This window comes from Netta rufina, assembly GCF_964035555.1.
Source record: "Netta rufina genome assembly, chromosome: 2".
NCBI classification, from domain to species: Eukaryota; Metazoa; Chordata; class Aves; order Anseriformes; family Anatidae; genus Netta; species Netta rufina.
In genome coordinates, this window is record NC_140124.1 from 59,947,334 (window position 1) to 59,969,768 (window position 22,435).

The following is a 22,435-nucleotide window of genomic DNA, read 5'->3' on the forward strand; positions in this document are numbered from 1 at the left end:
AAACAAAAACAGCTGTTCTTTGACTGCTCTGTTTGGAACAAATGTGTCCCGTTAGGTGTTATAATAGCCAAGTTTACAGGATCTGCCATCCCTCCCTTACATTCTGTTTTTCTTGGCAATTATAAAGTCAGTTATTAATGCTTATTACATTTTAAAACATACTACAAAATGTCTTTGTTTAGGAAAAACAAAAATCCACAAAAATGAAAACCAAACCCCCTAATATTTTTTTTCCTAAATGAGGAAAAAACAAACAAACAAACAAACAAAACAAACAAACAAACAAACAAAAAACCAGCAGGCAAAGTTTCCTTTCACTAGCTATACTCTGTCTTCAAGTACCAGATAAGACACATCCTGGCTCCATTGACAGCAACACGACTAAGGTTCAAGGAGGTCAGAATGGGACTGGAATGAGTTTTCTATGTATAGATAACACAGATATCAGCAAACGTCTCTCACAGTCTCTTACAGAAGTTTATTAAGCCTCTTCTTGAAATTAGCTACGTTTCTTGCCAGCAAGGTTCTTCTGAGGACCTCACCTGTCTGATACATGGGAATCTACTTCTCATTTCCAGCTGAAATGCATCAGCTGTTTTCAAGCTGGCGACTATTTCATCTCGTACCTTTCATTTTAATAGCTCATTTTCTTCTTCAGCTCCCTATTATTTCTAGACTGGAGAAACCAATAAAACAGGCCCTAAATTTCTGTGATCATTTCAGATGTGCCCCCTTTCATCTTGAATTCATCTTTTTGGACCACAGGTGGCTTGAAATTCAGTTTTTCCCAGATGAGGTCTCAACAATATTTTGTACTATGGCAGCCAAACATCTTCTTTGTGGAGTCCCTTGGTGTGTATGACCAGGATGGCATTTATAAATTTCTTTGCTAGGGTATCCTGATAGGCCATAGACATCTGGTAATGGTTGAAAAAAGTAGTCATGATAGTTATATGTTCTTGTATTAATACTTTTGACTTGACAGCTCTCCCTCAGCCCAGTGTCAGCCCCTCAGTTTGTCTTTAAGGGACAGTTGCATTTCCTTTGTCAAAACCCAGGCTATTCCTATTTTTTTTCAGAAGCATAGAATGATATACCTGACTTCCAGTGCCATGGTAATACTCTCTGAATTTAATTTGCAATTCATGGCCTTATGGTCATTGGGTTCCAGCATAGCAGTCTAGATTTCACTTTTGTAGTCAAACTAAGCCACATTTTAAATTCATTGACTGCAGCAGTAAGGACTTTGTACACAGTAGTTCCAGCTTAGATTTGAGCCCTCTCCACTGACAGAACTTGAGTGATACAAAGTGCAGCCTACTGCTTTTTAGCATTGGTTATGTTTTTAACATGTTGAAAAAGTAGCTTGGAAGTAAGCAAGGCATTTGGATCTGTTTTAAAAGAGAAAACACAGCAGCTCTTAGAACTGCAGAAAGAGATGCCGGCTTTGTAAGGCCCTTCTGGCCCTACAGCCCAAGCTCAGGCGGGCACCAATAAACGCGCCTTGCCCTCACGGACTGGCCGACACACTTGGGACCGGCCCTCGGCATCGTGTGGCTTAACAAGACGGACAGAAAGACGTCTTGTTAAGAAAGACGGACAGAATGCAGCAAAAACCTCCCCAAACTACATTTCCCAGGGTGCCTCCGCCCCCCCGCCTTCCTGTCCCTCACATGACCGCCGCCGGCCGCGCCATGGCGGAAGCCGCGGAGAAGGTAGCGAGGGGCGGGCAGGGCGCTGCCCCGCCGCGGGGCCGGGGCAGGAGCCCCCGGGGAGCGGGGAGCGGGGCCGGGGAGGCCCCTGGAAGCGGCGGGGCAGGGTCCCCGAGGGGCCAGGGGGCGGCGGTCCGAGCCTTGCTGCGCCTGGGGTAGAGAGGGAGAGAAGGTGGAGGAGGGGGGAAGGTGTTTGGGTAGTCCCCGGGGGCTGGGTGTGAGGGTGGGTGGGTGGAAGGCAGCTGGCAGCCTCGTCGAGTCAAGGTTAGGGGGGTAAAGGGAGGGAAGGGTCCTTCTCAGCCCCAAAAGGGGCCCTAGATGGGGCTGAGAACCCTAAAAGGGGTAAGAAACTCGCTTGTGCCTTGTGGTGCAGGGAATGTGGGCGAGTGCATTTCAGCAGGGGAATCTTCCCAGGCAAACGGGGACAGTTTGGAACTTGTGATCCCCACCTCTCTGAAGTGAGTGGCCTCATAAAGCTCCCCTTTTCCAGATGGCTCCTTCCCAGGAAGACAAAATGCAAGCTAGCAATGAAGTTCCTCACTACTGTGAATACTTTCTCAGTTTCCTTTCCTTTTATTTTTGACAAGGTGACTTCTGTCTCTCTTAAAAGCCTTAGTGTGGCCGAGCTTTAAAAATCTTCCAGGGAAATTTCTCTTGTTTGGGAAAAGGCATTTGGTTTACGCATTTTCCGCTGTCAGGGGTTTTGTTTTAGGGGCTGGCTTCTCTTGGGGAGGCTTCATTGCCTGATATGGTGAATTTTTAACTGTAACAACACTGAAGAGAGCTCTCAGGATAAAACCAACCCTGATAAATCTTCTTACCTTCTACAATAACATAAGAGATTAAAGCAGTCTGTGTTTCACAAACTTTCATTATTGTATCTTACTCGTTTCTGTTGATTTTCCGTGTAGAATATGCACAGGTGTGCTGGAAGGAAGGTGTATATCGTTGTGTAGGTGGATGTTGGCACAGTTTCTTGGAAATCCAAGTTCATAATTTTCCCTTCCCAGCAGATCTGAGACTAAAAATATACTTGGTAACATCTGGTTTTGTAAGTGAAGGGAAAACTCTATACCCGTTTTATTAGATAGGAAAATCTTTTGAAAGCTTATGTTGGATCTACTAAATGAGAGATTATAAGGGTCAGAGGTTACTTTGCATTTCTGTGGTGTCCTCATCCGTGTTGCCTTTCTCTATTCTTAGGCTGCTTGAGCACGAGCATTTGCCAGCTGACTGGAGTGCACCACTGATTTTCCCTTAGAGTATGAGACCTACCAGTGACAGTCATTCCTACATGATTTGAGATTCTGGCTATCTACAAATCCCTGTTGAGGGATTTCCTTTCCACAATTACAAGACTACTAAAAAGTAGAAGTGGAGTATAATTCTCTTGGTTCGTGCATTTGGTGGGAGGGGGAAGTAACCTGACAAAACCCCAGGGTAGTCGTAACTGCAGTTTGCTGTTCCAGTTTGCCTGTGCGAGTGGGAGAAGTCAAGCAGAAAGCTTTTCACAGAAAGTTGCTAGCGAAGTGAGTTGGTAGGTACGAGTCAATCCTAAATGCGTTCAGCTAAGTTGTTGTCAAGGAACAAATAGGAGGAAATTCTTCACTATGAGGGTGGTGAGGCCCTGGCCCAGGTTGCCCAGAGAAGCTGTGAATGCCCCATCCCTGGAGGTGCTCAAGGCCAGGCTGGATGGGGCTTTGGGCAACCTGGTCTGGTGGGAGGTGTCCCTACCCATGGCAGGGGGATTGGAACTGGGTGATCTTTAAGATCCCTTCCAAACTACTCTGTGATTTGTTTCCTATGCCAAGACTCCCTTTGAATTACTGAATGTCATTTTCCCTAGTTAATCATAAAGGCTACTAACTATTTTCTTGAATTTCAGTGCCAGTTATGAAACTTTGTAGCCACAATCGCAGTAGCTTTCAAATACAGCAGCGTTAACAGTATTTTAATATGGGACTGGTAGCAGTCCCAGATCAAAACACATTCATCATCTGAATCAACTTCTGGTGTGCCCTGATTTCGTAGGCCAATATTTTCCAAGGATGTCCTTTAACATAACAACTTAAAACAAGAAAGATTACACTAAATCTTAAGTGACAGGTGGATATAAGGATCAACAAGTGTAACAGTGGGCTTTGTTATTCCACTTTGTGTGTGTCTGTCTGTTTGGTGTTTACATAGTGAACTCACCCTCTTGTCACTTTCTTCCCCTGCATGTGTTTTCCTGAATAGTCAAAACAATTAGGAACTGGGGAAAAAATTAAGTGTTATAGCAGCACTACTAGCAAGTCCTGTGTAACAGCAAAAATGTCACTTTTAGTTATTGCATGTTTTTTTTGGGGGGGAATAGATCTTTTTTTTTTTTCCCAAACAAATTCTTCTTTTGTTATCAACTATGAGAATTGTGTTAGAATATCAACATGGTATATCTAATGGTTTTGATGTATAAAGCGGTTGAGTATGCAACTCTTAGTGTCCCTGAAAAAAAAAATAAAAAATTCTGTTAGGAATCTGGTGATCTTTTGCATTGGACTTTGTGTGTTATTGCTTGTCCTATAGGCCAGCAATGTTGCATCATGATATTTTAGTTCTTGTGTCATTTGGTTGTTATTGTTGAGTAGAATTTAAGATGCAGAGATTCTATATGACAAAATTGCTGTTTCCTGAGAAGTAACTGTGTTTAGTGAGTGGAGACAGTGAGAATGACAAAGAACTAGTGCTACACAAAACGTCAAACCCAGACTTGAAAAGATGCTTAGGTTTTAATCCCTCTTCATCTGTCCTTGACTCCTATATCCTTTCCAATTGGTGTTTCCCTATTCAAGTCATAAATACAGACTAGGCAAATAACCCTTCTGTGGGATACATGTTTTAGAGGTGGACATCACTGTGTTAAGTATGATGCAGGAAATGAGAGGGCAGCAGTCATGGTAACATCTTGTTTCAGGTAGGATATAAAACTAGTGCTTGTCTTCTCCCCCATCCACATCTCTTCTGATCAGTTGTGATGGTCACTAAAGGCAAACCTCCTCTAATGCACTCAAGGCATTTGCATGCATTTGCTTTCTGCCTAGAGGTCACAAGCAGTGCCTTTTATAAATAAGGAAAATAAATAAAGGTAGCAAACTAAAGATGACACTGGTCAGTGGTGCATTAAATTTTCTTCCCCTTTCATTTCTCCTTAAGCCGTTGGTAATTGTCTCTTTTTTTTTGCCTTCTCTTATGAAATTCCCTACCTATTTATTTTATTGTCCAGATATTATCTCATAGGCTTATAGGAAGTTGCTGCCTTCTCTCCCGCTCATTCTTTACTTATATCATATTTTGTTGTTAAAATGCTTACATTCACTGTCAGCGTATTAGCTGTAACCTTTTATTGCTATTGATAATGATAAATACGTTAAGTAAATCTTCATTTTGCTGACCTCTTTGAGGAGGCATTGCATCAGCAGATTTTATCAGTGGACAGGTGAGAGATTAGCAGAAGTCGACTTAAATTTTTTTGTAGGACAGTAAGATTCACTGTCTTGCCAGAGAGTGATGTTTTAAAGGTGCCGTTGCTTCAAAGGCAAGAGAAAGGCACTTGGTTTGCATTGATGTAAGATGGGAAGGAGAAAGTCATTCAATGCTGATTTCTATGGATAATGTCTTGAAGTTAATTTTAAAGTAAGTGAACTAATAGTTGAATACAAGAGCTAGTTGCTAGATAACCAGAAAATGCTGTTCTGCCGTGTGAGTCATGACATGAGGAGACATTGCAAAACTTACTGCTGCTTCTTAGGGGAGGGAAACTTCACAGATGATGCTGTTCACGCTCTCTTTTAGCCAGGTAACCAACTATAGTCACATAGTCAGCTGGTGCCACTGAGTGTCAGTGTGGCACTAGATTACATGTGCATGAATTGGGGATGAATGCAAAGGATAATTTCTGACGTGTTCAGAATCACTCTGAACTTTGAGTTGCTCCCAGTTTTCTCATGCCTCTTAATAAAGGTGTAAAAAGTACTTAGAAGGGGAACTGTTGCTCAGTTGTCTAGCGTTATGTATGCACTTACCTAATTTTCCCTATTTTTTTTGCATTGTTTTCAGGAAAGTGGGTATAATGAAGAATCAACAGATGAATCTGAGGTAAGCCTGCTTAAAGTCCTTGGTATCTGAATCAGTATTAGTGCTGCTACTTTGTCGGTGTGAAAAAATACCATGCTTTTTGTTTTTTTTTGGTATCTGCTTACTTAAAAGTTGTGCTGGTACTATATAGCAAGGGTGTTAAGCTGCACTTCAGGTATTTAAAAGGAGCTGTGATTTGCTAGTAAGTTCTTCCTTGTATTTAAAAAAAAAAATACACAATCACCAAATTGTAGTAAAATGAATTAGGCTGAGAGAAAGATTCATGTGTACGCAGTTTTGTTTGAAAATGAAACAAATGAAAAATTAATTGACAGTGTAATTATATATTCAGTGGTAATACATTAAAGTAGTTCCTGTGTTATTTAATAACTTCAAGGCCTGTATTTAATCATGCTCTGTAAAGTCTCTGTTCTTGAGATTGCATTTTGTCAAGAACTGTCTTGTGTTCGAGAGAGGTCTGTCTACCTGCTGGAAAAAGTGGACTAGGGTGAGGAGAGAAAGAGAACTACAGAGAACTCAAGAATTTGTCTGGGGGCAATACTGTAGTAACTCCAAAGCTGCAATCATTGAAGGGATCATAAGATATTTGACATGAGATACATGACTTCAGCGTGTTCTAGGGTGACTATAGGAAGGAAGAAGTTGAGCAGCTTCAGTTGAGACCACCAGCAAGAACAGATTTTAGAGCATGTTATTAGCTTGACTGAGCATTTTCACCCATTATGTATATAAATGAAAGTAGCTCCTAGGCTTCCAGAACTTTAAAGGATTTGCTGGTAGGAAGATTTTCTGTGCTTTTCCTAATGCCAAATCTTCATGCTTTCTATTTAAGTTCAAAGGAGGTTTAAATCCTAATTTCCAGAATGGTGGATTCTGCAGAGGCTGTGGTGGTGGCTTTTGAAAGAATCCTTGTGCAGAGGACAGTAGCTTTGATTGTGGGATAACTTATTCCTCTGCCTTTCATGAGTGGCTGTGGTGGCACTGTAGGGCGTTCGTAGTGATCAGCAAGGATTTCTTTGGCATATTTCTTTTCCTGCATGTTGCTGTTTGGGACAGCTGCTGGGACCAGACTCTTTTTGCCCAGCATGAAATGGTTTTGTTCTAGAGCTACGTTGGATGTGTGGGGGGGGCTTAATGAGGTGAAATACACATTAACAGTGACTGGGCCAAGTACTCAGCATTTTGTAGAAAAATAATCTCCCGAGGGCTGACGTTCGCAGGATAGTGAGCATGGCTACCTGTCAAGATTTTTCTTCTTGAAAGTCGATTGCAAGGAGGAGCTTGGTTTAGTAGTACTTTAATAGCTTTTCAACACAGCCCATTACGAATTAAGTATTTACAGTGGTATTAGTATAATTAGGTTGCCAGATCACTGGCATTTTTTCTTTGTTTTCACTTCAAGAAATAATAGGCATCATACAGCTTTTGCAATATCAAAGGTGGTATAAAAACAGCGGTAGAACCACCAAGTCTGAATGTTGTTAGTGTGTGCTTATATTGTTTGAAGCACGGACAGAGATAAGATTGAACTGGTGGCTTTGCTCTTACTTCTTGTGATTGTAAAATTGTATGATGTTTTTTTTGGGTGGCTCATAGTTTGAATAACTGGGGATGAATCCTATGGTGATGGTACTAGAATCTGGGACTAATCCTTGCTGTCAGTGTTGTATGTGATCTATTTAAAATAGTATTTATGGCATAGATTTTGTTGAAGTCTTGCCATCACAATAATAAAGATTTTTACATATACAATTGGTTGCACTTAACTTCATTTAAATGCTTTCCATACAATTGAAAATTACTGCTGTTGGTTTCAGTAAATATGTGATGCGTATAAGTTATACTACAAGAATATTTTCTACTATGGAGGAAGATAAATTTTAAGTAACTTCTTTTGAGTAAATCACATCCCTGTCTGAACTGGATGCATAAGCAAAATATGGAATGTTTTTTTCAGTGCTTTTTATACTGCTTTGCCATTGCCTTAGTACAGAGTCAAACATGCAGTGATTCTTTTCGATGCAGCAACTCCTTTAGTGTGATTCCTTTATTAGCTCTTAGCAAATAACATGCTAATCCTAAGTTGCTACTTGCTTGATTTGATTTGAATGAAATGGTCTTTAACAAATGCCAGGATGCTCATTAGCACAGGCTGGAGGTAAAGCTTTACAATAGGCCTCAAATGGGAGAGTCTGTAAAAATGACTGTTTTGAATGTACATCAGCTAAGAGTCCCCTTTTTGTAAGTTTGGTTGCAACTTTTGCTTCTCAGGAAGTTGAGTTCTTAAGCCTGTTTAAATGGTTTTAATACTCGCCAGCTGTTTGTCAGAATGTGTAAAGTTCAGAGGTGTTAATTAGCAGAGGTGATGCGTATGTTCAGATGTTAAACAACTATCAGGATCCTCACACTGAGAAGCCTGATCATGTCAGCACTTACCAGGAAAGATCTACAGCATTTCTGTAACTACAGTACAACTTAGACTTTATTTCATATACTTACGTCTGATATGGGATTTTATAAACTTTATTTTCCTTTAGACAGACTCATATGATGAGGAAGCATCATATATTTTAATTCTGTATTTTAATTCTCAAGAGAAAAAACTGTATTTCTGCTGTGCTCTTGAAGCACAATCATTTTCTCTTTGTATCTTCTCCTTGTTTGTTTTTCCTCTTTGGTTAGTTTGTTTCAAATTGTGCTTATTAAGTATACTTGCTTTACTTCCAACCCCATCATCAAATGGGCTGCATTTGGGGCTGAGCCTGAGCAGCTTTGTTTGGTTGAAAATTCCTAGCATAATGAGGTTTCATTAGCTTACTTAATTTTATTTTACAGCACCTGGAGCTGCATGTTTTGACTGTCACATATGATGAGACCTTAAAAACAGATAATAAAGAAATCTGACTTTTGCCTGTTCATAAACTGTGGAGAAAAAAAAGTCTGCATAAATTATGTATAGCCTGAGTCTGAATTTCTGTTTTGAAAATATTTTTCTTTTTTTGTAATGTGTCTGTTTCTTTAACATATGACTTTTCTTAGCTGAGCTGTTTTCTGTCAGGCAGATCCTTCTTAGATGTTGCCAGTGAAGCAGCAGAAGATGATGCTAATCAAACTAAGGAAGTACTTGAGATTTCTTCAGTAGCAGTGCAACATACTGGTAAAGTGGGATGCACAATAGTATTTTTCTTGTGTTGAAGTTGCTGCTGCTGCTTAGGCTGTAATTTGGTTTTAGAAGGCTTTTATTTTAATGAGAGAATTGTATTATATTACATAATGGACCATGATGGAGTGAATTAAAGACATTTTTATTTTACATGAAAACAAGTCTTTTTTTTTTTTTTTTTTAAACTTAAAATAAGGAATAGTTAGATTACAATAGCCCATACAGCGCTATGTAAGGTGAAGTTAACTCATGAGTCATTTGCATTCTCTGAACAGAGTTCTTGTGTTTGTTAATTCAAACAAAAGCTTTCTAAAGAGTCAACTTTAGTCTTCCTGAAGTTCCTCTCTCTGAACCTCCGTGCTGTTCTGCACTGCATTGATGTATTGTGATGATTTGGTTTGTTGGTGCTGCACGATATGAAACTTAAAATTCACCATCTGACATGGTGAAATCTTATGAGATCAAGCAGATTTTATTTTTTGTCTTCACTGTATAGATAGAGCACAAAACATTCTCACTGAGAATTAATTTGTATTGATAAAGGCATATCATTTACGTTGCATCCTTGGAAATTGCTGGTCTGCATAAATTAGTAGCAGTTGTTCCATGTGTACCTTGCATGCAGAAGTGTTTTGAATCAGGTCTTTGAGTCCTGGGACCTTTGGCTCCTGTCTCAGCCTCAGACTTGGTGTACTGGCTTAATTATGCTCTTCCTCTTTCCTATCCTACCCCACTTATGAAATGGAGCAGTAGTTTCTTACCTCTGACAAGTTTCTTAGCTCATGAAACACTTGTTGTCAGTATGAGATTCTGATGAAATGAAATTTGGGAAGTATCAAAAACCAGAACCTTCCAACTTGATGAGGGAATTGAAGTTAACTTCCTGAAGTTTGGTTAGTCAGTCTTTAATGTTTTCTCTTCCTTTTTAATTTACTGGAGTAGATTGCCCTGGTCCAGTACTTATTTCCTTTACAGGAAGGACCTGTTCAAAAAGAAGTGTCAGTGGAATCATAAAACTAGTTCTTGTGCCTGTAAAACGATTCTATGATTATGTAAAGAATTACACTTGATTTTTGTATGGGCTGCACTGCATGGAGGGTAAACTCTTTGATTTGGATTCTTGACCTATTAAAGGAAACTACCAACTAAAATGGCAGATGCTTATGTTCTGCAAACAGTTTTGAAGAATAATAATTTGTTTTCTCAGAATTAAAATGCTGTGTAAATATGCGTATTTCTCTTTTTTTATTAGGTACTTCTGTTTGTTACGGTTCATGTCTCTCTTCTGTATAGCATTGTATGTTTCAGTTCTAGCACTTCCATTTTTATGTTCCCTAGTCTCAGTTTTCTGGCCTGTTTTCTGATCTTTGATCACTGCTACGTTGTGAAAGGGATATATTTGTTCATTAAATTTATTCTGTTAGCTATTTAAACACTATTAATGTATTAATAAATTCTAGGAGAATTTGTAGTGGGGAAGTATTTTAGAAATTTTTGTTTAACACAGTGTTCAAACAGTTTATGTTGGCTTACAACTGTCCCTCACCTTTACACTTTTTCCACTGAAATTGGTGGTGTTTTTGTTCTTTAAGGTTTTAAAAACTGTGATCTGAACTTGAGCGTAGTTAGGAAATACGTAAACGTTAACAGGAGGACAACTAAAAAGCCTTGATGTTTTCTTTTCCTTTTCAGTGCACGCCAGATCTAAGTCTTGTAGGCTAGGTCTGGATTAGGTCAAAGCAATTAAATCATTTCAAGTAAATAAAGCATCTGGTTAAAAAGGCTCCTTGTCATACTCTGTTTTCATCAAAATGCTCTCTTAACATGGAGGGTTGACCATTGGGCTGGAAGAGGTGAGCTCTTCTGCGGCTAGTAGTTTTTGAAGGAGCATCACCATTGCAACAGAAAATGAATGAGAAGTAGACTTGGCTACTGTAGCTCAGCCCAACCTGCATTTTTTTGTTTTCTGTCTGACCTTTGGTAAATCATTTCATGTCATCATCCTTCCTGTATTTATCATTGAATAGCTTTACATTATAGTTGCCATTTTTCTCTTCCTGTTGTTTTAAAAATATAAAATGGGAGGAAAATGCGCAAGAACGTTTCACATACCTGAGCAATCTGGAGAGAGATTGCTTCTCCCCGCATGGCTTTAAGTGAAATTGGCCTTTTAAGTAGGGAGAACGGAAGGAAAAGAGATATAAATTCTAAATAGAAAGTTATCCTCCTTATTAATGAGAAAATGTATCATGCAAATAATTTATCAATTTGAGTCAGTAGGATGAGCGTGGTGAATTATTTATTGAAGTTTAAATGGAATCTTTTCATACATTAATTTGAAAAACAAGTTTGCAGTGACCAGTAACTAACATTATAATATACATCGTTAGAGGATTGACTTGCAGGAAAAAAATGGATTATTGCTAAGTTCTTTTAATATCTTCTGGTTTTCAGTGAAAACTAGATACTTCCTTTAATGAGCTATTAATATTAACCAGAAGTGCCTGTTCTGTCTGTGTGTTGTGGAATACATAAAAAGTCAAAATGCTGCTGAGCATGTTACATAAATTAAATGCAATTGCAAAACTAGTGTGTTAACGGAGTATGCAGATGTGGCCTTTCCAAAATACTAAATGCATTCATCTGGGCGGAATAACACTTTGAGTGGAAAATTGAAAGTAGTGGGAAAACTCAGCTATTTCCTTTCAGCTTTCACTGTAGCGAGTGGGTAGAAGTAACTTTAAAAACTACTGTTCCCAAAACTGCACTGAAGGGTTTTCATGTGCAGTACATCACATGGTGGCAACCGGACTGCTCAAGTGGTGTTCATGGAGGAAACAAATGTTTGCCCAAGTTCCTTACTCAGCAAACGGAAAGTACAAGTAGAAATGTGTAGTTCTATTGAGATTTGAACTGCTTGGATTTTTCACTGCTGGAGTTGGCTTGAGACGTGGAAGATAAAACAGCCTGTCCTGTGCTGCCTCTGTGTACGGCGCAGTTGAAGCGGATGGACTGACCCTGTGCTTTTGAGCACTGAAGTGGATTTAAAAGTTTTCGCATACTCTTTGCTATGCACAAAATTACCAGTAAAATAAAAGAAACTTACAGGAGTTGTATTGAAACCAAATCACATGCTATATAGGCTTTACTACTTTTTTTTTTTTTGTACATGTGATTTATGATGATTGCTCATCTGCAGTGTGTCATCTGCGTTATTTCTGCTTCACAAATTGGCTGATGCCCAGCTCCTTCAAACCTGTGCAAATGAATCCTCAGTTGGTGTTCCACAAATACAGTGTGACATTCTGCGTATCACAACGTTTTTGAGAAGAAATAAAATGCTCTCTGCTTTGCCTTTCATCTGTGTGTTATTTCATACTCTGAATGCAGCCCGTTTTGATACATATTCACTGGCAGAAGTATCATCGTAATTCCTTGCTCCTGGTGGATATCTGCATTTTCCCAAAGAGGCTGAAGGATTAAGTAAATCCCTGTAGAAAATGCATGGGGAGAACAGAAAACAGCTGTGTGAAATTTCAACATCGTAATCCATGTTTGCCAATTTTACAGCCAGATACTGGCAAGCTATTTGTGTATCTATTTGTGTAAGAGGAATCATAAAGGAACTGGATGGAAGGTTATTCACTCCACTTCTTTCACTGAGCTAGCATTACTGTATTTTCACCAGAGAACTAGAGGAAAATGTTTGTTAGCACCTCAAGGTACAAGCGTGACTTCATAGTTTAGAATTTTCAGTCTTTGTGTCTTTTTGTTTTGTGTAGCAGTGGTTATGGAAGAGAAAGTAATTGTACAGCCAGGCAGCTGGATTTATGTATTTATTCTGAGTGATTTTAGCATTTATTCCAAACTAATTATCACAGAACCTGTGTTTAAATACTGTCAAAAGTGCACAGGCTGCTGCATTTTGCACTGTCACACAAGTGTTCCGCAAAAGTGAATAGCCAAGGTTTTATAAAGATAATTATGTACCCCTTGCCCACCTTAGTAATTTTTTTCTTTATTGATATTACTAACCAGTTTATCACTTCAGATCAGTAATTGTATAATTTGGCTCTTTTTTTTTTAAAGGAAACTGTCTTTTCAGGTTTTGTTTGATTCAGCTTTTTGTGGGAACAAACTTTTCAGTATTGGAGTTCCAGAGTAAAAGAGGTTTGCATTTTCTCAGTCACTTTTAGCCTCCATGAAGTCTGGTTAAGCACACAGTATTTAAATTTGGCACAATAAATATGACGACAACTTGCAATGAAATCTTGTTCTAGTTCCTTTATTACCTAACAAACTGAGCTTGTGGGGGTTAAAGGCCTTACTCTGAGTTTTTCTTAGCATCCTTCTAGTGTTAGAGAGTTGATTGCACTGAGAGACATTGAGTCAGGATCCTAATCCTGAAAATAGCACGGGTAGTCTCTTTATCACCGAGACAGGAACAGGAGTCTGGAAATCATATCCTAGGGATGGAGAGAGTGAAGATGAAGCTTTACTATGCAATAGGTGTATATCTTCTAGTATAATTCTCTTTGTTGGCTCAGTGTCACTTGTTTTTTCAGCACAAGTGGATATAGGTCCCAAAACAGCGAAGGATGGAGAGCTCTCTTCTGGTTTTGCTTTTGTGTTTGTTTCCTTTTTCTTTTAAAAAGAGGTAAAACGTAGAAATGAGCAGCTGGGAAGGTGATATTCGAGATGCTTCCTTGCAAATAAAGTGAAATGTTGCATCATTTCAGGACACAGGGATCTGTTTGAAAAGCAAATGTAGCCAGATCTACTTGAAGATCTTTAATTTATAACTTTGAGGTGTTACCTTGCTAGGAGTGAATGGGCTTCTGATTGGCAGTTTGTGTTTCTTTGTTATACCAAGTAGAGACACACTTCCGCTTTTACAATAATGAAACACAAATGTTAGAAACTATTTGTGTTGTGAATTTTCAGCTCTTTTTATTAGAAATAATGATTTTCCTTTAACAATTCTTCACAATAACTGGGACCTAAATACTGATTTTGAGAAGAAACCCGAGTTTGGGTATGGGCTTTTATCAGCAGTCCTGGCTATCGGGGGAGGTCCCAATCGACTGGCGGCTAGCAAACGTGACGCCCATCTACAAGAAGGGCCAGAGGGCAGACCCGGGAAACTACAGGCCTGTCAGTTTGACCTCAGTGCCAGGAAAGCTCATGGAGCAGATCCTCCTGAGAGTCATCATGCAGCACTTGCAGGGGAAGCAGGCGATCAGGCCCAGTCAGCATGGGTTTATGAAAGGCAGGTCCTGCTTGACGAACCTGATCTCCTTCTATGACAAAGTGACACGCTGGGTGGACGAGGGAAAGGCTGTGGATGTGGTCTACCTTGACTTCAGCAAAGCTTTTGACACCGTCTCCCACAGCATTCTCCTCAAAAAACTGGCTGCTCTTGGCTTGGACTGGCGCACGCTTCGTTGGGTTAGAAACTGGCTGGATAGCCGGGCCCAAAGAGTCATGGTGAATGGAGCCAAGTCCAGTTGGAGGCCAGTCACTAGTGGCGTCCCCCAGGGCTCGGTGCTGGGGCCGGTCCTCTTTAATATCTTCATCAATGATCTGGACGAGGGCATTGAGTGCACCCTCAGTAAGTTCGCAGATGACACCAAGTTAGGCGTGTGTGTCGATCTGCTTGAGGGTAGGAAAGCTCTGCAGGAGGATCTGGATAGGCTGCACCGATGGGCTGAGGTCAACTGCATGGAGTTCAACAAGGCCAAGTGCCGGGTCCTGCACCTGGGGCGCAATAACCCCAAGCAGAGCTACAGGCTGGGAGAGGAATGGTTGGAGAGCTGCCAGGCAGAGAAGGACCTGGGAGTGATGGTGGATAGTCGGCTGAATATGAGCCAGCAGTGCGCTCAGGTGGCCAAGAAGGCCAACGGCATCCTGGCTTGTATCAGGAACAGTGTGACCAGCAGGGCTAGGGAGGTGATCGTCCCCCTGTACTCAGCTCTGGTGAGGCCGCACCTCGAGTACTGTGTTCAGTTTTGGGCCCCTCGCTACAAGAAGGACATGGAGGTGCTTGAGCGGGTGCAGAGAAGAGCAACGAAGCTGGTGAGGGGCCTGGAGAACAAGTCCTACGAGGAGCGGCTGAGGGAGCTGGGCTTGTTCAGCCTGGAGAAGAGGAAGCTCAGGGGCGACCTTATCGCTCTTTTTAGGTACCTCAAGGGAGGCTGTAGTGAGGTGGGGGTTGGCCTGTTCTCTCACGTGCCTGGTGACAGGACGAGGGGGAATGGGCTTAAGTTGCGCCAGGGGAGTTTTAGGTTAGATGTTAGGAAGAACTTCTTTACTGAAAGGGTTGTGAGGCACTGGAACAGGCTGCCCAGGGAAGTGGTGGAGTCACCATCCCTGGAAGTCTTCAAAAGACGTTTAGATGTAGAGCTTAGGGAAATGGTTTAGTGGGGACTGTTAGCGTTAGGTCAGAGGTTGGACTCGATGATCTTGAGGTCTCTTCCAACCTAGAAAATTCTGTGATTCTGTGATTTTATGACTCCCATGACAGGAGTGGTGAAAATGTTTTTTTTGTGGGAGCCTTCCTTCAAATATTGTGGTGACAGAAACAAATACTAAAGAAGTCGGATGTTCCAACGGAAGAAGCCCGACTTATAAGACTTTCCAGACCAAACCTCCTTCCTCTTCCCATTTCTGACCAGAACTGGTCATGATTTTCAAATAAAGCGATCTTTCCAAATCATGAAGAAGAACAGGGCTTTGCTGGTATACATGCTGAGTGCCACCTGTGTTAATATCAGGTTGATTGGATTTACTGTAGGGAAAAAAAGCATGTTGGATTTTGGGGTAGAGGAAAGTGAACAACTTTCTAGAAATATTATTCGATCCCTTTTGATATCAAATAGATTATGCACCAATTCAGATCTAATATATGGATTCGAAGTTTTTACCTCTTACCTCTTGTCTTTAAAGTACAGGTAATAACTGGATACGAGCAGGCATAAAGTGAGAGTAGCATTTATGAAGACTGTTTTGTGCCCAGTAAATGGGAATATAATGGAGGAGGAAGGAAAAAGTTGATTTATCCCCATCACAATTATAACCAAGGTATTATCATACTTAAAATGATGAGCATGATAAAACAAAACCCAAACCATTTGAAGAGGTCATCTGGGCTGGAAGTTGAAGGGATATACAAACTGTGTAACATTACGATGTTATTCCGTAAATCCATCAACAGACATTAGCGATTTGTTACAACTTGTCTTTTAATAATTTTGAAAACTGTTTTAAGAATATTAAACCTCGTGTGTGTGGTACATCATGTGCTGCTCCTGTGTGATGTGCTGACTTGCAGCAGTTTTTTGCTGGATTATTTAGTTCACTAGCCATCTTCCCATGTCTTGCAAATGGGTGGTTAGGGGAGGCTGGGTTTCCTTAGACTCATGAGGGCTCAGGACTCTGCTGTCTTAAAAGTGGTGCACTGGTGTAAATGCACACTGATGGTGCACCTCTCAGAGACCTTCCAAAATTAAACTTGAAAATAAAAATCTAGCCCTCCAGTTAAGACAGCACTTCCATAAAAAGCTAACAGTTGGACATTTTTCTCTTCTGGATCAAGTCAAGAAGTTGTTGAGAGAGCCTTGATTTATCTGCAAAGGTAATTGGTGATCTTGATAACGGAGTGCTGCTGGAAATGTTGCTGCACTTTGTGCTTCTTTACATTTAGAGAATTAAGTAATTCTCCATGGAGACTGTGCTCTGGGACTAAAAGTCTTTTTACGTATTTTATTTGTTTTTGGATTTCTTTAATAAATGAATCTACCATCAGCAACGAAAGAAGGATGCGTTTATTTTTTGCATAACAGAGGATGCTCTATGAACCTTAATTTCAATCCCAAAATAAATTGCATTAATTTCTTTGGTTCAACTCAAGATTTTTGCATAGTTCATCAATTAATTAATTCTGAAACTGTAACTAGTTTAATTTTTTTTTCTTCTGAGTGATAATTGTTTTTAGAAGGAAAAAATAATTTCTTAGTTGGTTCTACATGGCTTTCCACAGATCTGGCCTGCATTAAATGTCAAGAAATGTTGTTTTTGTACTTCGGCAGCAGAGCATTTTTAATGGCTTTTAAGCTGGGAGAAACTGAGCCAATTTAACAGTTTTCTTACAGTTTCTCAAACAGAGATGAATTTGAAATAAAGTATGAAAATGAGCTGGTGTTTTTCCTTTTTTCTCTTTTTTTTTTTTCTTCCTTCATTTCTTCAAGACATGACCTCTTAAGACCAGTGACACCAGGGTTTGTTGCAGTAGGATGCGAGCGGAGCTCCCTTGAAATTCCGGGAGTGATTAGCTCAGGTATTTTTCCATTTGTGTTTAAATGCTTTGCAGGGTCAAAACTTGAAAGCATAAAGAACGCCGGGATGACCACCTCTGGTAATTGGGGCTCTATCTTGAACTGGACGGACAACATGCGAGCAAAGATGAAGGGCACTTGCCTTATAATGTATGCACCGTTTATTTCCATAAAGGCTTTGAAAAACTTAGAGGACAAATCGTGCAGGAAGGATGACACTTTGCTGTCAATGCCCGTAACATAATTAGAGTATCCACAATCAGTAGAGCATGTAGTTCATGTGACAGACTGTCCTGTGGGCAGATCCGCTGCTACAGGAGCAAATGTGGGCTAATGGAATAACTCCAGGAGCTGCCCACAGCTTCTTGCTGGAAATTGACTTTGCAAGGACCAATTTATGTGGATTGGTTTTCAACTCGTGATTTCACTGCGGTTGTGCCTGCTTCCAAACTAGGAAAGGCAGGGCCAGAATACCTGAAGAAGGCCACGAACTTGCATTTAGTAAGGCAGATGAGCTTCCTTGCAGTGAAACCGGCCTTTGGAGTGCGTATTGCATATTTGTAGTGCCCTTCGGCCAAGTTGGTCTCTTCCTGAGGAGGATGTGGTAGTGAGCTTAATCCCCTTGGGGTGGTAGGAGAAGGAAGGGGAGTTTGTGTTCATTTTGTGTTCATTTCAGGAGCTCAGCAGTGACAAACGAGAGCCCTCAATAGAAAGGGAAGTATATTGGTCTCCCTGGCTGGTTAGAATATGTCGTTCAATTGGAAGCGTGCTTTCAGTGGGAAATATTTATGGATACCTGGAGCAAGTTCTTTGTTGTGTGTTTTGAGCAATTTTACTCTTGGCTTCAGCAGTAACAGGCAAAGAGAAAAATAAATGGAAAATGAGTTTCAAATTAGCATTCCTGTGGTTGAAAAGTGGTTATTATTTATTTTAAACCTACCCAAGGGTAGCTTCCTCTTGTCAGCTCTGTGGTCTTCTTCATTTTCAGAATTGAAAACCGCCATCTGCGCCATCTGTGGAGTACTTTAAACATCTTGTAGAGTATATATTTCTTTTTCTCTCAATACATTTGACAAGAATTTCAGAATTCAGTGGTTTTGTGTTGTGTTTTTTTTTTTTTTTTTAGGCAGGCTATATGGAAGGAAGTGTTGAGCAGTGGTACAAGAAGCAGTGCTAGAAAATTTATTTTCAAATGTTTAGATTCCTCTAGGATGGTTTAAAGGACTTCTCTTTAATTAAAAGTGCCATACACTTAGTAAAAATCCATGTTAGTTGAGAAATTGATTTTTATTTTTTTGTTTTCTTTTTTTTTTTTTTTTTTAAAGGGAAGCTGTGAGTTTTCTTGTCTGGGGTAAATGTCACTCTGTTTATATCGCAGCTTTGCTGCGAGTCAGGACTTGTACAATTTCTCCAGGTTGTCATAGAAACGCAGCTAACTGTCATCTCAACTCAGGCTGCTGATGGTTTTATTTGTAGGTTTTCAGGATTATTAAAATTTAACAAAAATTATTGATTTGCTTTTTATTAACACTGGCTTGTGTTTACCTGAGAAGTTCAGACTGCATAACAGCTTTTCCTGATAGAAAAATACCTTGAAAATGATTAAACTCTGATACTCTGAAGAAGGGATCATCAAATGCATTTAGTGCATAAGGTAGGGTCTGAAGCAATAGGGAAATCTTGCAATTTCGCAAATCACCTTTTTCGTTTCACTTTGTTTACAGCAAAGTTTCCCCTTCCACACGCACATTTCAATTCACCTTTTAGCTTGACTTTTACTTAACATAAAAGATACCTGTCAAGAAAGCATGAAATGGGTACATCATTGTGCCTTATATTTGAAGTTTTCATTTTATTTACTTTTTCTTGAAGCCTGGCAGAATGCTTCAGTGCACTGACTTCTGAAAGTATATGTTTTTTGTATATGCATGTGCAGGCAAAATTACTTAGTTTTCACTCATAAGTAAGACAGGCAAAACTTATTTACAGTAACTTTATCTAATGGTCCATGGATGAATGCTTTTATGCAAAGTACTGAAGAGACTAGAATTAACTTTTCACGTTGGTTGCACATTTGATGTCCAGACTTTGGCAACATGTGGGATCTTATAAAAACTAGATGACTGGAGTTCAATTTTGACTTTTATGAATTTATTCACAGATTACCCATGCATTTCAAGTGTAAGCAATGTATAAAATGCAGTAATGCATTAATTGCTGTAAAATAGACACATACTCCTTCTGCTCCCTATCCTCCTTTTTCTTTGACATTACCTCCTCCTGCTCCACTGCAGTCATTTATTAAGGATCTGTGGGCACAAGTAATTTGGCTGATTTATATACAGCCCTGTAATTTGACATTGTCATTCTGTCTAGTAACAACTTTGTTCAGTGTTGGGCTTTACTGAATAAAATTGTTTCTTGGTGGACATTTTGACACCTCACTTCAGGCTGCTACGTCATGGACTGCTGACATCCCTATATTAATCTCATTTGTATTCTGTCACAAAACTCTGGAATAACATATTAAAAGATCTTCTCTTTGCAATGTATTTCTACAAGCAGGGTGCCAAATATTGAATGTTTCCATTAGTCTATATGGCTTTTATATGGTTTATATGAGGACATGTGTTTATTAACGTGCGTAGTGGTAGCACACATGGTAAATGGGAAAGACTGGCTTTGCTACTACTCCAAAGGCAACTTAAAATATTTTTATTAATGCGTCTCTTTTTCCACCTTTACTTTTCAGATCATTAGCTACAATAAGACATTGCACAAATAGACTTCTTTTACCATAGGCCGACACAGTGCATTTTCATTTTTTGTTCTAGAAGCTTGAAACCAGTGGTTGGTGGGAAGTAAGGGATCTGCTTTCCTAAAGCACTCATTGCTGTATTTTGGTGGCTTAGGAATGAAAGAAATGTTTTGTGTGGAAAATACACTCAACGTTGATGCATTCATTAGAACTGGCAGTGTGTGTAGGAGATTATTAGGAAAGGTGTATACTGTTTCCCAGTGAGAACCAAGGGATGTATGTGTGTTTTTTACGTCTAGGCATGTGTAGTATTAACTGAGGCTTATTGAAGGTTATGAAATCTCTCCCTGGCATTGTACCGCTGTAGACCATCTGTTACAGATAGATGCCAATGACCAGAGTCCTATTTTGCACCTTGGATTTCCTTTTCTTAGGAGATAAGCATGTTGGGTGTTGTGTGAGCAATGAGTTTGTTCCTTGTGGTTTTTAGCTCCGTCTCCTCTTTGTTCACAGTATGCCATTGTCTTTGCATCTTTCTAGTGATTGGTGATAATACCTAACATGTTTGGGGGAAAAAAGGAAAGCTTTGGGATTTACTGCAGATGATATAGGTGATCCATAACAACATGCTGTGTCTGGATCCTTTCCCCAGATAGTTTTGCAACAACATATTTATATTTCTTGCTTTGAACATAAACCCACTGGTATGTTTTGTACAATTAACTTATTCCTAGTGGATTCTGTTTATTTTTGTTCACAGTGTTTTGCCCCTACCCTTCCTACAGAGGTGCAGCATCTTGTAAAGGTCCTGAAGTTTTTTGTAACCTGCATGCTTCAGCTTAGAGTTAAATGTGGCTATAGCGGCACACTTTATTTTATCATCCATTTTTCCATATCATAGAATCATCACAGAATCATAGAATGGCTTGGGTTGGAAAGGACTTAACGATCATTCAGTTCCAACCCCCCTGCCATTTATATTTTTCTTATGAATTGGGAATGACTAACTTTATGTAACAAAGTACACATATACATTTTTTCCTGCTTTTTAGATATTAACTAAGTGCCTCTTACAATGCAGCTGAATTGATATGCTGTTAAACAGTCTTTCTTTGCACCCAGAACTTTGGAGTGAAAAGAGTAATCAACAATAAAAAAAAAGCACAACCCAAAACTTCTGGAATGAGACAAAAATGTGAAAGTTTGGCTTTTGGTTGTAATGGCTGTTGTTAAGATATGATGGTGATCCATCTTCGCCTGTTGCTGTGTGACAGTTGTGGGGTATCTGTAAATTTCTTTCTATTTAAAATGAACTTCTAATTTTTTTTTTTGTTTGTTCATTCTTTCCTTATGCTTTTAAAAATATAGGAAGATGAGAGTGAAGAAGAGCCTAAGCTGAAGTATGAACGGCTTTCTAATGGAGTGACTGAAATTCTACAGAAGGATGCAGCCAGCTGCATGACAGTGCATGAAAAGGTATCATGCTATTTTGAGGCAAAGATAGTACTTCTGCTTAGGTTTTATGTATTTTATCCGTGCTTATAATGCACCAGTATATTTCTATGTAGAAGTACTGCCAAATCTAGAGGTGTAGCGCAAGCCAACAATAATATAAACAAAATTCATGGTAAGCCTATGTTGAACAATCCCTCCTTTCTCAGTAGGAAAATGACGTGAGAATTCAAGGTGCCGTAATTTGTTAGATGCAATGTTTACATAAGCTACTGGGAAATGCTCACTAGCTTTTAATTATGGATAGTACCATGAACTACGTTTGAGATAAAGTCCCAAATTCCCTTTATCTCAGAAAAGAAATTGTCATATAATATGTCATATATTATGTTTATTTATATGTCCTGAATCCCTGAAAACTGACTTGATCATTCCAAGGGCCAGCTTAGTATTTATCCAACTGTGGTAGATGGCTGAGTTTCTGTTAATACAGTGTGAAGGAAAGTAATTACAATGCTTTTTTAATCTTTTTTTTTTTTTTTTTTTAATGGTTTAATACTATTAAAGTTTCAGATGTACAAGAATGAATGGGAGAATGAGATCAACAATGATGTGTAAATAAATTTTACTGTTTCTTTGTTCTTGCAGTGAAGAAACTTCATCTCTTTCTTTGATTGAAACAATTGTGTTTTCTTTTATAAATATTGGAGACCATTTTTTAAATATTGAAGAATTCTAACGAACATCTGAAAGTATGAGAGTTAATGATTTGTCAAATAACTATTAGTATGTAAAACATAATTGCTGTTTTCTGAATGTATAATCTTTCACAGCCAGTAATAGCTCCTTAACTGTTATTGTTGAGACATCTATCTCTATTATT

At 39.3% G+C, this 22,435-nt stretch overlaps 1 protein-coding gene across 4 annotated transcripts in view; it reads left to right on the forward strand.

The window, feature by feature from the left end:
* Nucleotides 1-1,692: 1,692 nt before the first annotated feature.
* Nucleotides 1,693-22,435, forward strand: part of VPS41 (VPS41 subunit of HOPS complex) — a 110,442-nt gene continuing 89,699 nt past the window's right edge. For 2 of the 4 annotated variants that reach the window (XM_084281859.1, XM_084281860.1), the window contains exons 1-3: nucleotides 1,693-1,715; nucleotides 5,808-5,846; nucleotides 21,469-21,576. In XM_084281859.1, coding sequence (XP_084137985.1) covers nucleotides 1,695-1,715; nucleotides 5,808-5,846; nucleotides 21,469-21,576 — 168 coding nt within the window. In that variant the 5' untranslated portion in view covers nucleotides 1,693-1,694. Of the gene's footprint in view, nucleotides 1,716-5,805; nucleotides 5,847-8,904; nucleotides 9,004-21,468; nucleotides 21,577-22,435 lie in introns of those variants that run through there. The other 2 variants (XM_084281862.1, XM_084281861.1) reach the window with 2 other exon arrangements.